The 16,798-nt window shown below is 44.1% G+C and overlaps 1 protein-coding gene and 1 non-coding gene across 3 annotated transcripts; one reads left to right on the top strand and one right to left on the bottom strand.

The window, feature by feature from the left end:
• ANKRD33 (ankyrin repeat domain 33) lies at positions 1-2,633 on the bottom strand. Of its 2 annotated transcripts, XM_064491001.1 has the most exons (4): positions 2,393-2,633; positions 2,075-2,215; positions 575-970; positions 1-380 (listed from the first exon to the last, which is right to left on the bottom strand). In XM_064491001.1, the coding sequence occupies exons 1-4, from the start codon at positions 2,577-2,579 to the stop codon at positions 229-231; spliced, it is 876 nt and encodes a 291-aa protein (XP_064347071.1). In that variant the 5' UTR covers positions 2,580-2,633; the 3' UTR covers positions 1-228. The 2 variants fall into 2 exon arrangements, with proteins under 2 accessions (XP_064347071.1, XP_010984190.3); XM_010985888.3 differs by having other exon boundaries at positions 1-970.
• Positions 2,634-9,939: 7,306 nt separating this feature from the next.
• Positions 9,940-10,012, top strand: TRNAT-GGU (transfer RNA threonine (anticodon GGU)). The gene has a single exon. It is a non-coding gene; the product is annotated as a tRNA-Thr (tRNA).
• The last annotated feature ends 6,786 nt before the right edge of the window (positions 10,013-16,798 follow it).

Genomic DNA, 16,798 nt, shown 5'->3' with positions numbered 1-16,798 from the left:
TTGCCACTGTATAGAATACATCATATGGGTGTGCAATATTTACACTCAAAATCAATTTAGCCAATCCCCTATTGATGGACACTTAGGTTGTTTCCACTCTTTTATTGCTGCAGACGATGCTGTATGAATAACCTTGTACACAGGTTGAGAATAGAGTCACTTAAACAGAGGTGGATGGGAAAGTAGAAGAGGCTCTAGAGGACAAAGGAGCCTAAGGGAGGGGCCTGATTACCTGCTCCCAGCCCAGCCTAGCCCATCTTCCCCTGGCTCTGTGCCAATCCAGCCTCCTCCTGCCTCCTCCTCTCCATCCTGAGCTCCTGGTATCTCCAGAGAGGAAGGGCCAGCCTTCGATTCCCTGAAGACCTGGGCTCTGGCTTCCACTGCATGAAAGATGAGGGGGCCTTGGAGAGGAGGATCTTGGGGGGTAGGGGCCTGGGGCTGGTACTATCCCTGGGCTGGAGCCACTGAGGGCACATGCTCAACACACCCTGAGGGCCCTGGTAGGGGACAAAGACCCGAGGCCCAGGGATTTCCTGCGGGGGTTGGGGTACTGGGGGAGGGGGTGGGGCAGTGCCTAGCAGCTCTGGCACAGACTTGCTTCGGGTGCCCAGTGCAGGTGGCTGGTCAGGGCACAGGGTGTGGCAGGCAGTAGTGAGGAAGGGACTGGCCAGGCTGGTTGTGACGGTCACAAGGTGGTCCAGGACACCCCCCTCCTGAGGAGACTGGACAAAGGGGAGGCTCAAGGTGGCCTGCAGTCGTTCAAGGAGAGATGGGGGGGCCTGAGCTTGGGCCTGGGCCACGAGCCCGGGCAAGGCGGGCCACTCAGGCTGATAATGCTGGCTGAGCTGCTCCACTTGGGGCCGCCGCAGCAGCTGCCGGATCCTTTGCACTGTGTCAAAGCTGTCAGTCAGAAATGCCCACTCCAGCGCAGTCTTGCCCCGGACAGGATCCACCGCGGTCAGGTCAGCACCTGGGTGGGGGGGCCACAGGGGTGACATGGGATGGGACAGGGAATGGTGACTTGCAGAAAGGCAGATTCTTTAGCAGAAGGACTAATTTAGGTTAGATTCAAAACCACAGAGTCCCATCCTGTCGCACTGTGGCCCTCAGTGACTGCAGCCCAGGGACAGTACCAGTCCCAGACCCCAACCTCTGGTTTACGATTGATGAGGAAATTGGAGTCCAGAGAGGGAAAAAGACTTCAGAGAGGCCGACTGCAGGTCTCCAAATCTGGAGCAGAATAGAGGCCTCCTGAACCAAGGAACTGACCAGAGGGGCTGTGTGTGAGTTACCCAGGATGGGGTGGGGGGTGGCTCGAGCTGCACCCTCTGGGGCAGGTGGAGGGGGGCCCTGCTGGTTCCCACTCCTGGTTTTTCTCTTCATCACCATAGCCCCCTAATCCTTGTGGGGGTGGGGGTGGCAGTCACTCTGAGACAAAAGAGGGGGTGTGGAGCTTCCTTTCTTTTCACCCCAAACCCAGTCTGATGGGATGGGAAATGGAAAAGCTGGAGGCTGGGGTCCTCTAGAGTGACCATCACAGGGCAGCACCCTCTCAGGGAGTAATGAGGGCCCTAGATGCTACAGGCAGTGTGGACTTCACCCCAGAACAACTCCGTATGGCCACATGTCTCAACTACACATCACTGCATCCCTGGCACCCTAGCTTGTCCGAGTTGGAAAGCAGCCCAGAGAAGGCCATGACCCTCACTACACTGGTGAGGCCAAGAGAAGGAAACCGTTTGCCCAGGGTCACTGAGCTGGTGGCAGAGCCAGGACAAGAACCTGAGAGTTTGGTTCCAGATACAAGCCTTTTTTGTATTAGTTTCTCAGCTGGTCTAGGTTATCCATCCTCCCAAGCTTTCTTTTCTGGGACAGTCATTCACAATGTAAATAGAGCTATCAACTTTGTTGCTTGTGAGAAGCCCCAGCACCCTTCCCTCCTCCAGATCAGCCTAGATTAATGCTCCGTCTCCACCTCTCTCCTCACTGCAACTATGATAGCTGACTTAGTGTCCGGTGGAGGGGCATGGTGGAGAAACTGTAGGCCACACATCCTAGTCCAGGCCCCAAGCACCTGCCATGAGGAGGGCAGCCACGCATTCCGAGCGGTCCCGCATGGCAGCCTTCATCAGCGCTGTTAGTCCCCGCTGGTCCCGGCGCTCCAGGTCCAGGCCCACGTAGTAGTTGATCAGAAGACTCACCAGAGGCACATGGCCTGCAAAGCACGAAAGGCAGGGCTTGGTTTCTCAGGAAAGGGATGATGAAGCCCCAAACCCACCCTCCACCCAACATGGCCGTGTCTGGGGTAGGAGAACGTGGGTGCAAAGAGTGTGGGGCTGTGGCTGGGTCTGGAGGAGGGTAAAGGCAGAGGGTGGGGTCAGCAGCCTCGCACCTGCTTGGGCAGCCAGCATGAGGGCTGTGTCCCCTTCTTTGTCCTGCTGGTTCACATCCAGGAAAGGACAGCGGCTGAGTAGGGCCACCACACTCTGGAAGCCTTGGTAGCACGCAACCATGAGGCCTGTCTGGGGGAGGGGCAGCTCAGCCCCTGTGTTTTCCTCCAGGAGCTCCATGGGGGCCATGTGCCCTCTAAACCCACATCTGTCCCAGAGATGCCCCAGCCCCTGTGAAACCCCAATCCCACCCTCTCCCTTCCTCTTGAGGACCCAGGTAGTGGGTGTCGACCTGAAACTCTCAGGAGGAGTGTGGTGTGGTGAGGACACAGAGGTGGCCCTGCTGCCCCAAGAAGCGCCCAGGGTAGCTCACCCTCCCATTGCTGTCCACCTGGGTGGCCTCCTCTGGGGAGACTCCATCGTCCAGCATGGCTTGGAGCTGGGCAGGGTCATTGCGGACACAGGCCCAGTACAGGGCCCCCAGCGTGCAGCCTGGGGCAGAGGTCTCATTGTCAGGGGAGGACAAAGCCTCAGATGTGTCCAGGCCTCCCTTCTGCAATGGCAGCTCCTCCTCTTCCATCCTGGGGACGAGAAGTTGGCATCTATAACACAGAATGAGGGCAACACTGTCTCTCTGGATCCCAAGACAAGTTCCAGCCCCTGCAAATCGCCCACCTTGCCCTGGGGAGAGCCTCCTTCCGCCAGGGTGTCCTGTCCTATCCACCTGGGAGAGAGGACAAGGCCCAGGCAAAGAGGCTGAGTGACAAGAGCCCTAAGAAGACAGAAGTCATTCACTGTAAGTGAGGAACCTAGTGAGGTCCAAGGAGGCAGGGGAGGGTCTTCTCTTTCCCAGGGGACCTTACCCGGGTTGGGAGGATCCCTAGGTAGTGGTCATTGCTGGGCCCCAGCCTGGAGCCCACAGGATCCCCAAGACTCCTGGCAGCACACTCACCAGGTCTCTGGAGAGTCTCGAGTGGGACTATCTCATCCCAAGAAGTAGCGCAGGTAACAGATGGCTGCCTCAAATACCTTGGGGGCTGAGCTGGATCAAGCCGGGTCAGTTGGGGATGGGAGGCCGGGCGGGGTACGTGGTCTCAGAGCTGAGCCAACCAAGACCCGCCCCAGATCCTGCCCAGAGTGGGCGGGGCCCGAGTCAGGACGGCTCCTCCCCCGCGGAGGCAACTCTAAGAGAAAGACCCTCCTCCCCACCCACGCACTCACCTTCCGCCTTCTGGACCGACTTCCCCAGAAACAGGCCCTTCGAAGTAGAAGGGGTTCCAAGGTTTCCGAACTTAGCCCTTCCTCCTCTGGTGGAGCGGGGCTTGGTGAGGGGATGGTGGTGGGAGGGTGTGAGGGCAGACATCTCACTAAACAGGGGCTGGGACTAGGGAGTGGGAGTTCCAGGGGTCTCCTGGACCTATTTTTTTTGAGGTTTCGGGGAAATTAAAACATAAAGAACTACTTTAATTAGGGGTAAAAACGTTATATTAAGTTTAATGGATTAGTTTTGGTGTGATAAATTAGATGTGAAATACTAAAATTGTATCAATATTAAATTAATTTGATTATTTAAATTAAACCATGTATTTATACTTGTTAAATTAATAATAAATTCTTACATTAATAATAAACTATTAAATTAATATTAAATATTAAATTTAGTGAATTGGTTTTGGACCTTTGGTGTGGAGCCAAAATGGAGCCCATCATATTCTTCTGTTTATATCACGATGTCTCTCTTGTTTTCTTTTACTTTATTTGGTTTATCTCATTCATCCCTGATCCCCACAGCCCATGCTCCTCCTTTGCTTTACCAGTTGACATATATATCCTTGAAAAAATACATTTCAGTGAAAAAAGGTAGTGATTTGTGTTATGTTTTGACTAACACCTTAGATTGTGCTACAGAGCTCATTATGTTTGTTCTTTTCACTCAGGGCTGCTTTGGGCATCTGTCCTTGTTGCTTTCCGTGGAGTGTATCAGTCAGGAGTGCCTTCGGTTGTGAGCTGGAAAGCTGAACTAGCACCTCCCAGAGTCTTGTGAGCTAGGAATCTGTGATTTAGGTTCTGCTTTTGTGTGAGGCATAAATTTGGAATACAGCTAAGTAACATGGAACATCCGTTTTGCTGTCACAGATTGTGACAGATGCAGGGGGGTTCTGGTGAGCAGCTTCCTGAATCATCAGCTTCCTGTAGTACTGACTGTTGTTTTCCTGATCACAAGCAGGGGTCATGTGCCTCTCCAAGTGGGGAGTTGTTCCTGCACCTAGAGCCTGCTTGTCCATTTAAACTAGCCAGATTTATTTCTGTTCTCTGCAGTTGGACCCTAACTAACACGTGGGTTAAACAAATAGAGATTTATTCTTTGTACATGATAAAAAGTTCAGTCCCCCTAAAATTCATATATTGAAGCCTTAACCCCCATTGTGACTATATTTGTAGATAGGGGTGTTATGGAGCTACTTAAGATAAATGAGGTCATAGGGTGGGGCAGTAATCTGATAGGACTGCTGTCTTTTAAGAAAAGGGAGACACCAGAGCACGTGCGCTCTCTTTTTCTCTCCTCTCTCCTCATTGCCCAGCCCCCACCCCACCCCGATGTGCCTACATGAGCACAGTGGAAAGACCATGGGAGGATATAGTGAGAAGATGACCATCTGCTGTCCAAGGAGAGAGCTCTCACCAGAAACCAACCCTGCTGGCACCTTGATCTTGGACTTCCAGCCTCCAGAACTGTGAGAAAATAAATTCCTATGGTTTAAGGCTCCTAATCTGTGGTATTTGTTACGGCAGCTCAAGCAGACTAACACAAGATCCAACCTTTTCTCCAACTAGTGAAATCACCCCATCTATTAAACAGTTCTCTTTCCCCTGATTTGTAGTATCATCTTTATCATATACAAACTTTGCGTTCTCTTTAATGTTGTGCTCGAGTTCTCTTATTATTTCATAAAGTTTTCCTTTATGTCCTTCAATAGTGTTAATTTTTTTTTCTCCAGCTTAGGTTGATTCCTAGCTTCTTTATAGTTTTTCTTGCTATTGTAACTAAAATCTCATGTTTTTGTTTTTGTTTTGCTTATTGCTGATGTAGATGCAGTTTTTTTTCTCTTTGTCTTTCTTAGACTTCGTATATGCTGAATCAGATTAATCACAGTTCATGACATAGTCTCATTACTGGTCGCTGTATAGTCTGCTTTTGTTTAGTTTATTAGTTAATTACTTTTAATAAGGCAATAAGCACCCAGAATACCTCCTCTAAACAAAAGCTAGAACTTCACAATACACTCCATAATTCCCCCAGTATATCCCCTGCCTCTCCCCACCCAAGGCAGCTGTAATCCTGAATTTTATGTCCATTATCTTGTTGCTTTCCTTTACATACTGTTTTATTGCACCTTTAGGTATTCCTTCAAAGTGTATATATTATGTATATTACACATATATATCCTGGTTGTTTTATTTAAAAGAATATAAATGCCATTTGTAGTCTTTGGCTGTCTAATTTTTATCACTGAATAACGTATTGCTAAGATTACTTCATACTGTTGTGTGGTGACAGTTGCTATGTGGCACTCCATCGTGTGACTACACCACGGTTATCATGCTGCTTTATTGATGGATATTTGAGGTGTTTCTATGTTTCTGCTACTACAAATTGTGCTGCTGTGAATATTCTTTTTTTTAATGAGAAATTTTCATTTTGATATAAAAGCGGTCCTGTGCTTGATAATGTCAGTTGGGGAATCACACAGAACAGACCAGACACTAGCATTTAGTAAAATCCAGTTTAAAATTATAGAGCACTTTAAGTATAAAAATAAGACTTTTAATTAAAAAAGAGTATATATTGTAAACCGACTGTAACTGAATTAAAAAAAAAAAAGAGTATATAGCCCTGGATACATCTACAAAACAATTGAAAAGTGTAATGCAAGGCTACATCCTGTTACGGGGTCCATAAGCCACAGGGCTCCCAAACTTCACAGGGAGTTTGATACTGAATATTTTGAGAACTTTTAAATAATGCAGTTGATCTCCTTCTCAGACAAGACACATTTGAAAGGAGTATTAGTGAGTCTTAACATTCAGAGGCTCTTCTGAAGTGATGGAGTCCTCCTGCCTGTGACGCAGAGGACAGTGGGATTGCCTGAAGGAGAGGACACAGCGGGATGCTATTTGAACAGGTGGGCATCTATCTCCATCCATGAGAGATTTACATTCACTCGCGCATGAGGGTTTGAAACCACAATTGGAATCTTCCTTTTTCAGCCGGCATCTTCTAATGATTCTGAGTATAGTTAAAATGTCCACGTTCCTCCGAAGTGGGCAAGGCTGTGCCGAGCTCCTTCCACCATTTGGAGGAATCCCCACCCTTGGTCTATCCTGGCCACCACCTGGCCTCCTGGGAAGTGGCCCCCTGGCTGAGAATCCAGAGACTCCAACTCCTCCCTGCTCCAGGACATCGGGGCGCCCGCCTTCACCTGGGGGCAGCCCCCTTCCTGCGCAGCTGCTCCTAATCTCCTGCTCCCAGGAACCTGCAGCTTCTCTGGCTTCCACTGTCACCACCATGCTGCCTAGAGTGAGGGTGTCGAGACCCGAATCCACCCGGCCTCTGATCGAACACTCTTGCTTGATTGTATATGCAAGACTATTCTTTGAGTGTATACCTAGGAATGGAATTGCTGAGTCAAAAATCATTTAATTATGCAATTTGAGGAGTTCTTTTTGAAATTCAGGTAACTTTTATTTAAATTGAAAACAATGCTTGAAACTGCATTTAGAGTCAAAGCCCTTTTGCTTAGAAAAATCATTAAGGAGTATTTCTAGATAAGGCAGAAGTATTTCTAGTTTAACAAGACCAGATTTGTTTTGACCTTGGACTTTATTCTTTAGAAAAATTGTAGAGAATGGAGGAAAAAAAATGTAATTTACAGAAACCAGCAAAACAGTTTTTCAAATTGTTTGTACCATTTATACCCAAACCCAGTAACGCAAAAGAGATCCTGTGAATCTGTATCTTCTTCCACATTTGTATTGTCAGACTTTTTAATTTTGCCAATCAGAAGGATATAAAGTGGTAACTCATCATGGTCTTGATTTACATTTCCCTCGTAACTAATATTGTTGGACATCTCTTCATGCGTTTGCGGACATATGTAATAGAGTCCTCCTGAGTTCTAGCTGGGCACAGACTACCCAGCTAGAGAGTACGTTTTCCAGCCATCCCTTTTTTTTTTTTTTTTCCATTTTTAAAATTGAAGTATAGTCCGTTTACAATGTTGTGTCAGTTTCTGGTGTACAGCATAATGTTTCAGTCATACATTTACATACATATATTCTTTTTCATATTATTTTTCATTATAGGGTACTACAAGATGTTGGATATAGTTCCCTGTGCTATACAGTATAAAATTGCTGTTTATCTATTTTACATATAGCTGTTACTATCTGCAAATCTCAAACTCCCAATTTATCCCCTTCTACCCCTTTCCCCCATACATTTGTTTTCTATGTCTATGAGTCCGTTTCTGTTTTTGTAAATGAGTCCATTTGTGTCTTTTTAAAAAATGTTCCACAAATGAATGATATCATATGGTATTTTTCTTTCTCTTTCTGTCTTACTTCACTTAGAAGTACATCCATGTTGCTGCAAATGGCATTATTTTAGTCTTTTTTATGGCTGAGTAGTACTCCATTGTATAAAAACACAACTTGTTTATCCAGTCATCTGCTGAAGGGTATTTGTTGTTTCAATGTCTTGGCTATCATAAATAGTGCTGCTGTGAACATTGGGGTGCATGTACCTTTACAAATTAGAGCTCCCTCTGGATATATGCCCAGGATTGGGACTGCTGGATCATATGGTAAATCTATTTTTAGTTTTTTGAGGAATCTCCATACTTTCTCCATAATGGCTGCACCAAACTACATTCCCACCAACAGTGTAGGAGGGTTCCCTTTTCTCCACACCCTCCCCAGCATTTCTCCTTTGTGGACTTTTTAATGATGGCCATTCTGATTGGTATGAGGTGATACCTCATTGTAGTTTTGATTTGCATTTCTCTGATAATTACCAATATTGAGCATTTTTTCATGTGCCTATTGGCCATTCGTATGTCTTAATTGAAGAATTGCTTATTTAGGTCTTTTGCCCATTTTTGGTTTGGGTTGTTTGTGTTTTTTTGTTATTAAGTTGTATGAGCTGTTTATATATTCTGGGAATTAAGCCCTTGTCAGTCTCCAGCCATCCTTGAGTTAAGTATGATCATGTGATTAAGCTCTGGCCTAAACTAACTCTATGTAATTGGAGATGATGGTGTGCTTAGTTTCTAGAAGTATCTTTAATGTGCTCTTCTCATCTTCCACCGTCTTTCCCGCTGGCTGCAGAAGTTATGGCTGGCACTAAGCAGTCATCTTGGACCATGAGGTAGAAGCTATATGTTGAAGATGAAGAAACCACAGAGAAGGCACCTGGTTTATTTTGTCTATACCTGGGCCCAAATCACACTGTCCTAATTACCATAGCTTTAAAATAAATCATGATATCTGCCAGAGCAAGTATTCCCATTTTCTGTTTCTCCTTTAACAATATCTTGACCAGTCTTGGTCCTTTTAACTATTGGAATTTTGAATCTGTTTGTCAAATGTGCCAGATATTTGAACATGGCCACAAATCCTTTGGCACTCCTCCTCCTGGGAGGTGTTCTATTTACCTTGCCCTTGAATCTGACTAGTCTTAGGGACTCATGGCAGAAGTAGTGACGTGTGACTTCTGAACCTGGATCAGAAGAAGCCTTTCACCAAGCTTCCACCTTGGTCTCTTGGAAAGCTCACTCTCCAGATACTCTCTCAAGTTATTCCCTCTCTGGACACAGCCAACACACTGGGGGACATCCAGGTCACATGGGCAGGTCACTTGCAGGTGCTATAGTTGACAGCCCTAGCTGAGTTTCCAGCCTCCAGCCAGTAGCACCAGCATCATGGGAGTGAGCCACCTTAGGCATCCAGCCTAGTCAAGCCTTCAGGTGCCTCCAGCTCTGCAGCCAACACCTACCTGTGACCGTATAAGAGAGTCTTCTATTTAATCTGTGGATCAGTTTGAAGAAAACTGATACCTTTATAATACTGAGTCTTCTGATCCTTAAACATGGTATATCTTCTGTTTATTTAGATGTTCTTTAATGTCTCTGAGTAGTTTATAGTTTTCTCCCTAAAGGTCTGTGCTAGAGACTTATTGTGCCCACATGTATTCAGTTCTTCTCTTTCTTCCAGACACATGGAGGATTATACTTTCCCCCGTTCCCTTCAACTAGGCAAAGCTATGTGGCTAATTTGGCTAATAGGTTGTGGGTGAAATTCACATACATCCCGTTTGAGCCGGTGTGTTCACTTGCTGGTGTAAGACTCTCCAGCAGCTCTTTTTCTGCCTTGCTGATAGCAGAGGATGCCTCATATCCAGATGATAGAGCCACAGGATCAAAGCAACCTGGATTACCAAGTTGCCATATAGATAATCATTCAGACACATGGCAGATCTTGAATGTCGGGGGGAGGGTATAGCTCAGTGGTAGAGTACCTGCCTGGTATGCACAAGGTCCTGGGTTCAATCCCCAGTATCCCCATTAAAAATAAATAAATAAATAAACCTAATTACACCCCCCAAAAAAACAAACAAAAAAAAGAGAGCGAGAAGTCAACCTTTTTTGTGTGTTAAGGTACTGATATGTGGTTGACTAATAGAACATTTTATATATGTTTGGATAGATTTATTCCTAGATACAATTTTGATGGTAAGTAGATAATATCTTTTTATTAATTTTTATTAATATTTTCTGTTTACTCCTGAATTCCATATTTCTATATATTATTTCCTGTATTATGTTTTATATTTTATGTTGTATTCTAATAGAATATATTTTTGGCATATTAATTTTATACGTAGCAAGCTTCCTAAACTTTCTTGTTGATTTTAATAATTTATCTGTAAATGCTTTTGGAGTTTTACATCTATATTCCTGGATGAGATTGGCCTATAATTTTCACTTTTTAGCACCTTTGTCAGATTTTGATATCATAAAATAATAACTCATAAAATAGCCTCATATAGTTGAGAAGTGTTCTGTTTCTTTTCTGGAAGAGTTTGTGGGGGAATTGTGATTATTTGGTCCTTAATGTTTGTTACATCTTTCTAGTGATGTCAGCTAGGCTGTAGCTTTCTTGTTGGGAATATTTTTGGCTACTAATTCAATATTTTTCATGGTAATTGGACTATTCATTATTTTCTTTTTCTTTTTAAGTCAGTTTTGATAAGTTATGTTTTCCTAGGAATTGTCCATTTCATCCAAATTTTTTAATATATTGGCATAAAGTTGTTCATAATATCTTGTCTTTATGAAGGTGACATGTATAGTTAAGTCCCCATTTTTATTGTCATATCAGTAATTGGTGCCTCCTCTTTTAATTTTCTTTAGCAATTTCACCAAAATGTGACAATTTTATTAGTCTTTCCAAGGAACTTTTGATCTTCTCTGTTGCTTGTTTTCTAATTCATTGGTTTCCACTCCTGTCTTTTAAACTGTATTTTCTTCTGCCTCCTTTGGTTTATTTTGCTGTTATTTTTGTAATTTTTTGAGTTATAAATATAGATAATTAATTTTCATCCTTTCTTTTCTTTGAAAATCAGCATTTAAGACTTTAAATTCCTGGTAATCACTGATTTAGTTGTTCCATTTTTATATCCTCTTTGACCAATGAATTATTTTTAAGTATATTTAACTGTTAAACAAATGGAGATTACATTTTTGCTACTGGTTTCTAGCACTACAGTGATACAAAATTTAAAAATATTTGTATTAATTGAGATTTGCTTTATGGTTCAGTATGGTTAAATTTTGCAAAATATTTTATGTATACTTGAAAAGAATGTGTAATTTGCAGTTGTTGGGGGCAATAACACATTGAAAATATCTTAGAGGTTTCTGGTTTTCATTGTGCTGTTGTGAGTTCAGTTTGTTTCCCTTAAAGCTTGTGTTTTTCTCTTGCTGTCTTTAAAATCTTCTCTTTGTCTTTGGTGTTCTAAAGTTTTTTCTTAAATGTAGGTATGTATTTCTTATTGTTTACTTTTCTTTGGATTTTTATTTATCCTGCTTTTTGCACTTGTTGTCTTTTATCAATTATGGAAAATTCTGTTCAAGTACTGCTGCTGTCTCATTGTTTCTTTCCTCTCTTTCTGGAACTCCATTCAAACATGTGTTAACTTTATCATTCTATTACACAGGTCTCTTAACATCTCCTTAAGCTTTTCAGCTCTTTTTTTCTCTGTGTGAGGTAATTTCTTTTGAGCTGTCATTCAGTTTACTAATTCTGTCTTTGGTTGTGTCTAATCCGCTGTTAAATTTTCCATTTAATTATTTTAAAGTTCTGTGCTTTCATACTTTGTGAAATGTGGTAATGTTGTTATCATAGGCTGAACAATAACCACCCCTCCTCCAAAGATGTCCACATTCTAATCCCCAAAACCTGTGACTATGTTACCTTATATAGCAAAGGGACTTTACAGATAAGATTAAATTAAGGATTGATAGACTGGGAGATTATCCTGGATTATCTTGCTAATAGTCTTTTTTCCTTTTGTGTTTAGTTTAGTTTTTTGGGTTTTTTTAACTGTGAACTATTTATTTTCCCTGGAAAATTTTGTTGGAAGTTCCTTGACGCTGAGAATGAAGATGTCTTCTTTCAAGGAATGTGAGTTTGCTTCCACCTGGCACTTAGAGGTACTACCAATTCCACTTTAAATGGAATTCTTGACTTGGAGGGTTTTTTTGATTACCCAAGATAGTGTAAACTTGGGCTGCAGATCAGCTGAAGGATCAGCTAGTGGATAGAGGAGATAGAGCCTTGTCATCAGTTTAGTCCTGAGGAGGCTTTCCTTAAAGTCTTCTGGAGGTGACAGTAGGGTGAATTTATTTGGGGTTCAATCTTACATTCAGGGCATACCCTTTGGGTTCATAGCTTTTTAAAGAAATCTATGAAATTCCTCACCGTCATTCTGACAGAGAGAAAAGCTATGGAAATTGAAGCTCAAATTTGCCAAATTCAATAGCTGTCCTCAGACTAAAGCATCTTCCTTGCTCTGTTTCCCTGAATTCCTTCCCTTAGATTTTAACCTAATAAATTCTTTCTATCTGGCCAGCTCTTCTATGCTTTTAAAATAATTTGCATTTGTATTTTAACAAGCATTTTTACTGTTTTACTCAGAAAGATCAGTCCAGAGTCCAGCCAGTCATGTTATTGGAAGTAGAATTTCCTCTAATCATAATTAAAAATCAACCTAATAGGAAAATGGGCAAAAGACATGGTAATTAATTCATAGAATAAATAAAAATGGCCAAAATAAATCTATGAAAAGAGGCTTCATCTCACAAGTAAGCAGGAAAAGGCAAATTAAAACAATAATAAAATATTACTTTTGACCCATCAGCTTAGCAAAAATTAAAGATTAATAATATTAAGTGTGTACACTGTTGGAGGAATGTAAATTAGTGAAGTATTTTTGGAAAGCATTTTGACAGTAGCTATCAAAATAACAAATGTACAGGCACATTAACCCAGAAATTCTGATTTTAGAAATCTTCCCCAAAACAGCACATGTGAACAAAGATAGACTGTATATACATTGCAGCATTATTTATATTAGTAAAAAAAAAAAAAAAGAAAGAAAAGAAACAACTTAAATGTTCATCAGTAGAGGGACAGGTTTGAAAAAATATGCATGTGCAGATTTTGCCTCTGTTAAAAAATAATAGGATGGGGGGAGGGTGTAGCTCAGTGGTAGAGCACATGCTTAGCGTGCACAAGGTGCTGGATTCAATCCCCAGCACCTCCATTAAAAAATAACTAAATAAAGCTAGTTATATCCCCCCCAAAAAAGTTTTAAAAAACCAAGCTTGGCTGCTTACATGTATGTAAATGCATAGAAAAGCCTGAAATAGCAGTTCCCAACACTGACTACACTTGTGTAATCACTTGGGGACTCTTGAAAACAGTGATGCTTGGAACCTACCCCAGAGATTCTGAGGTAATTGGTCTGGGTCACAACTTGAGCAACAGGATTTTTTAAATCTCCCCCTGTGATTCTAACGTGCAGCCAAGATTGAGGACTATTGTAAAGAATGAGGCTCTTTAAAATGCTGACAATAGTTAAGGAAGGAGACGAGGGAAGAGATGAAAGGGGACCGTCATACTTTGCTTTTTCATGTTTGAATCTTCCACTGGGATCATTACTACTCGATAACAAAAGGGGGAAAGAAAAGAATCAGAAAGACTTCCCTGAGTTTATCCTCCTCTTTTTCCCCAACCTCTCCTGTGCACACAGACCATCATTCCTCAGTGCTATCTCTGTACTTCATTCATTCATTCATTTATTCATTCATTTAGTAACTGTTCATTGAAACCTACTTTGTGTCAGGCTCATATTTTGACTCTGGTGCTTTTCAGAGTCAAATGACCTCATTCTTGACTGTCTCCCTCGCCTTGGTCATCTCTGTCTCCTGCATCCAGCACAGTGTCGGCCACTCGGGACATGTGAATTTCCTGACCGTCTCTCCTCTGGCCTGAAGAACCCCCAGCACGATTCAGGAATGACTGGACAGGGATTAGACTTTTTAACATGTAGTGAGAGATCCCAGGAACATCCAGGTAAAAGGGGATTTCACGTTTTGCTTTTTAAATTCTCTTCCTCCAAGCCTGGCTACCGCTAGCTAGTCCAGTGCAAACACCGCCAGCCTCGTCAAGGGTCCTTCTTCTGCAAGGCCACTCTCAACCAGCAGGTGGCAGCCCTGCGCAGGAATTGGGAGAGTATCCCCACCCCATGAAGTCGGGGCTATAGCAGAAGGCTCTAGGGTCAGGTGCAGAGGCAGGGTCTTGGCAGGGCAGGTGCACGGGGGAGGGTGATGGAGTTCCATTTTTGGCACAAAGCATGGAAGAATTATTTTTGTAGATCAGCTTTAGCCAATTTGGCTGGGTACCCAGGTTTATGAGGTTTCTTTTACCTTCACCCTGGAGCAATGCCCCTTCCAGGTCCTCGGGAGGACTCTATGTCCTTCCCCACCCCCACCCAGTTCCCCAGCCTGGGTCTTGACCCTTCCTGTGTGTGTCTTTACTGATAGGGATGCTGGTGGGGTGGGGGAAGTGGAGGTTGCTGGTTAATGTGTAAGATAATGGATAACATCCTGGGTGATACAGGTGCATTTCAGTCAGGTACATTTCCTTCTGGAGTCTCCACGTGGCGATCTTCAGAATTAACAGTGAAGGGAGTGTGCAGGTTATCCTCCTTTTGGTCTCTGAGCTGCTGGGGTCTGACAGGAGTTCACCAGAATGCTCTTTTCTTGCCACTCCAATTTCTCTTCAGCCCTGTTCTCTTCACTGCCTTCTGTTTGTCTTCTGTCTGGTTTCAACTTTTCTCCATCTTTGCAAGTTTTGATCTTTCTCCTCTCACTGTCTGGATCTTTCCATCTTTCTATCCTTCTAACTCTCTCTCTTAAGCCCTGATAATATGTGCTATCTGGAGCACCAGCTTGATTCTCTCTCTGTCTTGGTCTCTGACTGTCATGCCATATCTCCAGCCATCTAATCCTCTGGGCTGGGGTTTGTAGGAGTCCTGAGTGGAATTCAATCAGAAAAAAAGGGAGGGGTTTGGGGAGAGGGCAGTGGCAAATCTGCAGAGAGAGAGCTCAGCAAACTCTTGGGTCCAGTTTGGAGCACAGACCAGTCATCTGTAGGGAGCCAAAAGTCCTGTCTTCTCATCCTCTTCCTTTCTATCAGGATCTTCTTCCAGCGTGACCCCCCCCCCCTTCCACTGTACAGGCCTGGTGGCAGGTACAGCTAGGGCCAGCGGTCAGTAGGGAAACAGCCCAACCCAGTTTAAGGACTAGACATGGGAGGGGACCCAGCAGGGTGGGGCGGAGAATGGAGGAGGTGGCCTCTGACCCCAGCTCTGGCCCCTTCTGGGGGTCCGGTGTGACCTGCCATAGGTCATGCCCCCTCCTCCCCAACCACGATCTACATCACAAAACCCACAGCTCGTAACTCAGAGCCAACCAAGGAAGTCTGGGATTGATTTAGGGCCCCCTCTGACCAGTTCACCCTCACTGAACTATGGCCCCTGGGGTGGGGGTGGGGATGAGGGTCATGGGTGAAGTTCAGGCAGGGGGAGTCCTGCCCACCACTCCATCATACCTGTTGCACTCTTAGTGGATTTGTGGGGGGAGAGGTCCAAGCACAGGAGTTCAAGTTTCTCACTGGCCAGCCCATTCCCTCTGGCTCAGCTCAGGGCCATGTCAAAGGAGCAGTATCCACCGTTTAGTAGTTGCTCATGGATAGCATCCTCAGGATTCAGGCCCCAGGCATCTTACAAAGCCAAGAGAGCCTCCTTACCCACCCAGAGGGCAGTCAGGTTGGTCCTAAGTAAGCCCCTCTGCCCATCACCAACCTGTTACAATGAGCTGCTCAGAGCCAGCTCTCCCTGGCCTGGGGTTCCACAGTCCACCACCCATTACACGTATATTTCTCCAGGAGTGTTTCAGGTTGTTGGTTTCCATCTATCCACCATTCCCTTCTGGACATATCACTGAAGAATCTCTTCCACTTGGAATGTTTTCAAACTTTTTTGACTATCTTCCACAATAAATACATCTACCTCCAGCCCCAGGACACATGAACATGTATATAACTAAAGGCAAATTTTTACAAAATTTTGTATTGCACTGTGATGTTTTCTACTCCATTCTATTTTGCTGTAAGGAAAAAAAAAGTTTTAGCAATAACCTAACAACTAAAGGGGTGACACTTAACAGTTTATAAGTAACCTCTTACAGTTTTATACCTTCATAAGTTGTAAAGCCTATTTTATAAACCGAAAAATCCACATCATCTTCATAAATGCCAGCGAAAAGGTAAGGCATGGTTCTTTCATTGACCCATTTTATAGACGAAGAAACACAGACTCTGAGAGATTAGTAGACCTGCCTGAGATCACCCCGCGGGTGAGGGGCAAGGATGGGCTTTTGAGCCAGGTCTTTCCTGGGCTGGTTTGTAGTCCCCTGTTCCCTGTGGCTTCTCTTTCTCCCTCTCCTCTACCCTCCCAGTTGATAGCATTGTCTCTTTCCAGTTTGAAGGCCATCCCCTTTCCAGGGGAAGATGAAGGGACAGAACAGCTGAATAATTCTGTTTTGCATGTCATCTGTTAACCCTGCACCATCTGCCAATTCCACTCTCAGCGCAGACCCTCTCTCCCTGAGAGGCCGGTGTGGGGGAGGAGGCTGTTGTCCTGGAGTCTGGACCTTCAGACCCCCCTCACCAAGGAGCTCAGAATACCCACAAAAAGCTCATTTTTCTGCTCAAAACCAACA

This window comes from Camelus dromedarius, chromosome 11, assembly GCF_036321535.1.
Source record: "Camelus dromedarius isolate mCamDro1 chromosome 11, mCamDro1.pat, whole genome shotgun sequence".
NCBI lineage: Eukaryota > Metazoa > Chordata > Mammalia > Artiodactyla > Camelidae > Camelus > Camelus dromedarius.
Note: the sequence above shows the minus strand (reverse complement) of the source record. Positions and strands in the feature narration are given on the sequence as shown.

Excerpts from the sequence above, each read along its gene's own strand:
- ANKRD33 (XM_010985888.3), bottom strand. The coding sequence starts at position 2,579 with ATGGCCCCCATGGAGCTCCTGGAGGAAAACACAGGGGCTGAGCTGCCC. Across the intron at positions 2,216-2,392 it reads CATGCTGGCTGCCCAAGCAG|GCCATGTGCCTCTGGTGAGT; the intron begins GTGCGAGGCTGC and ends CGTGCTTTGCAG. Across the intron at positions 971-2,074 it reads GGCTGCCCTCCTCATGGCAG|GTGCTGACCTGACCGCGGTG; the intron begins GTGCTTGGGGCC and ends CCCCCCACCCAG.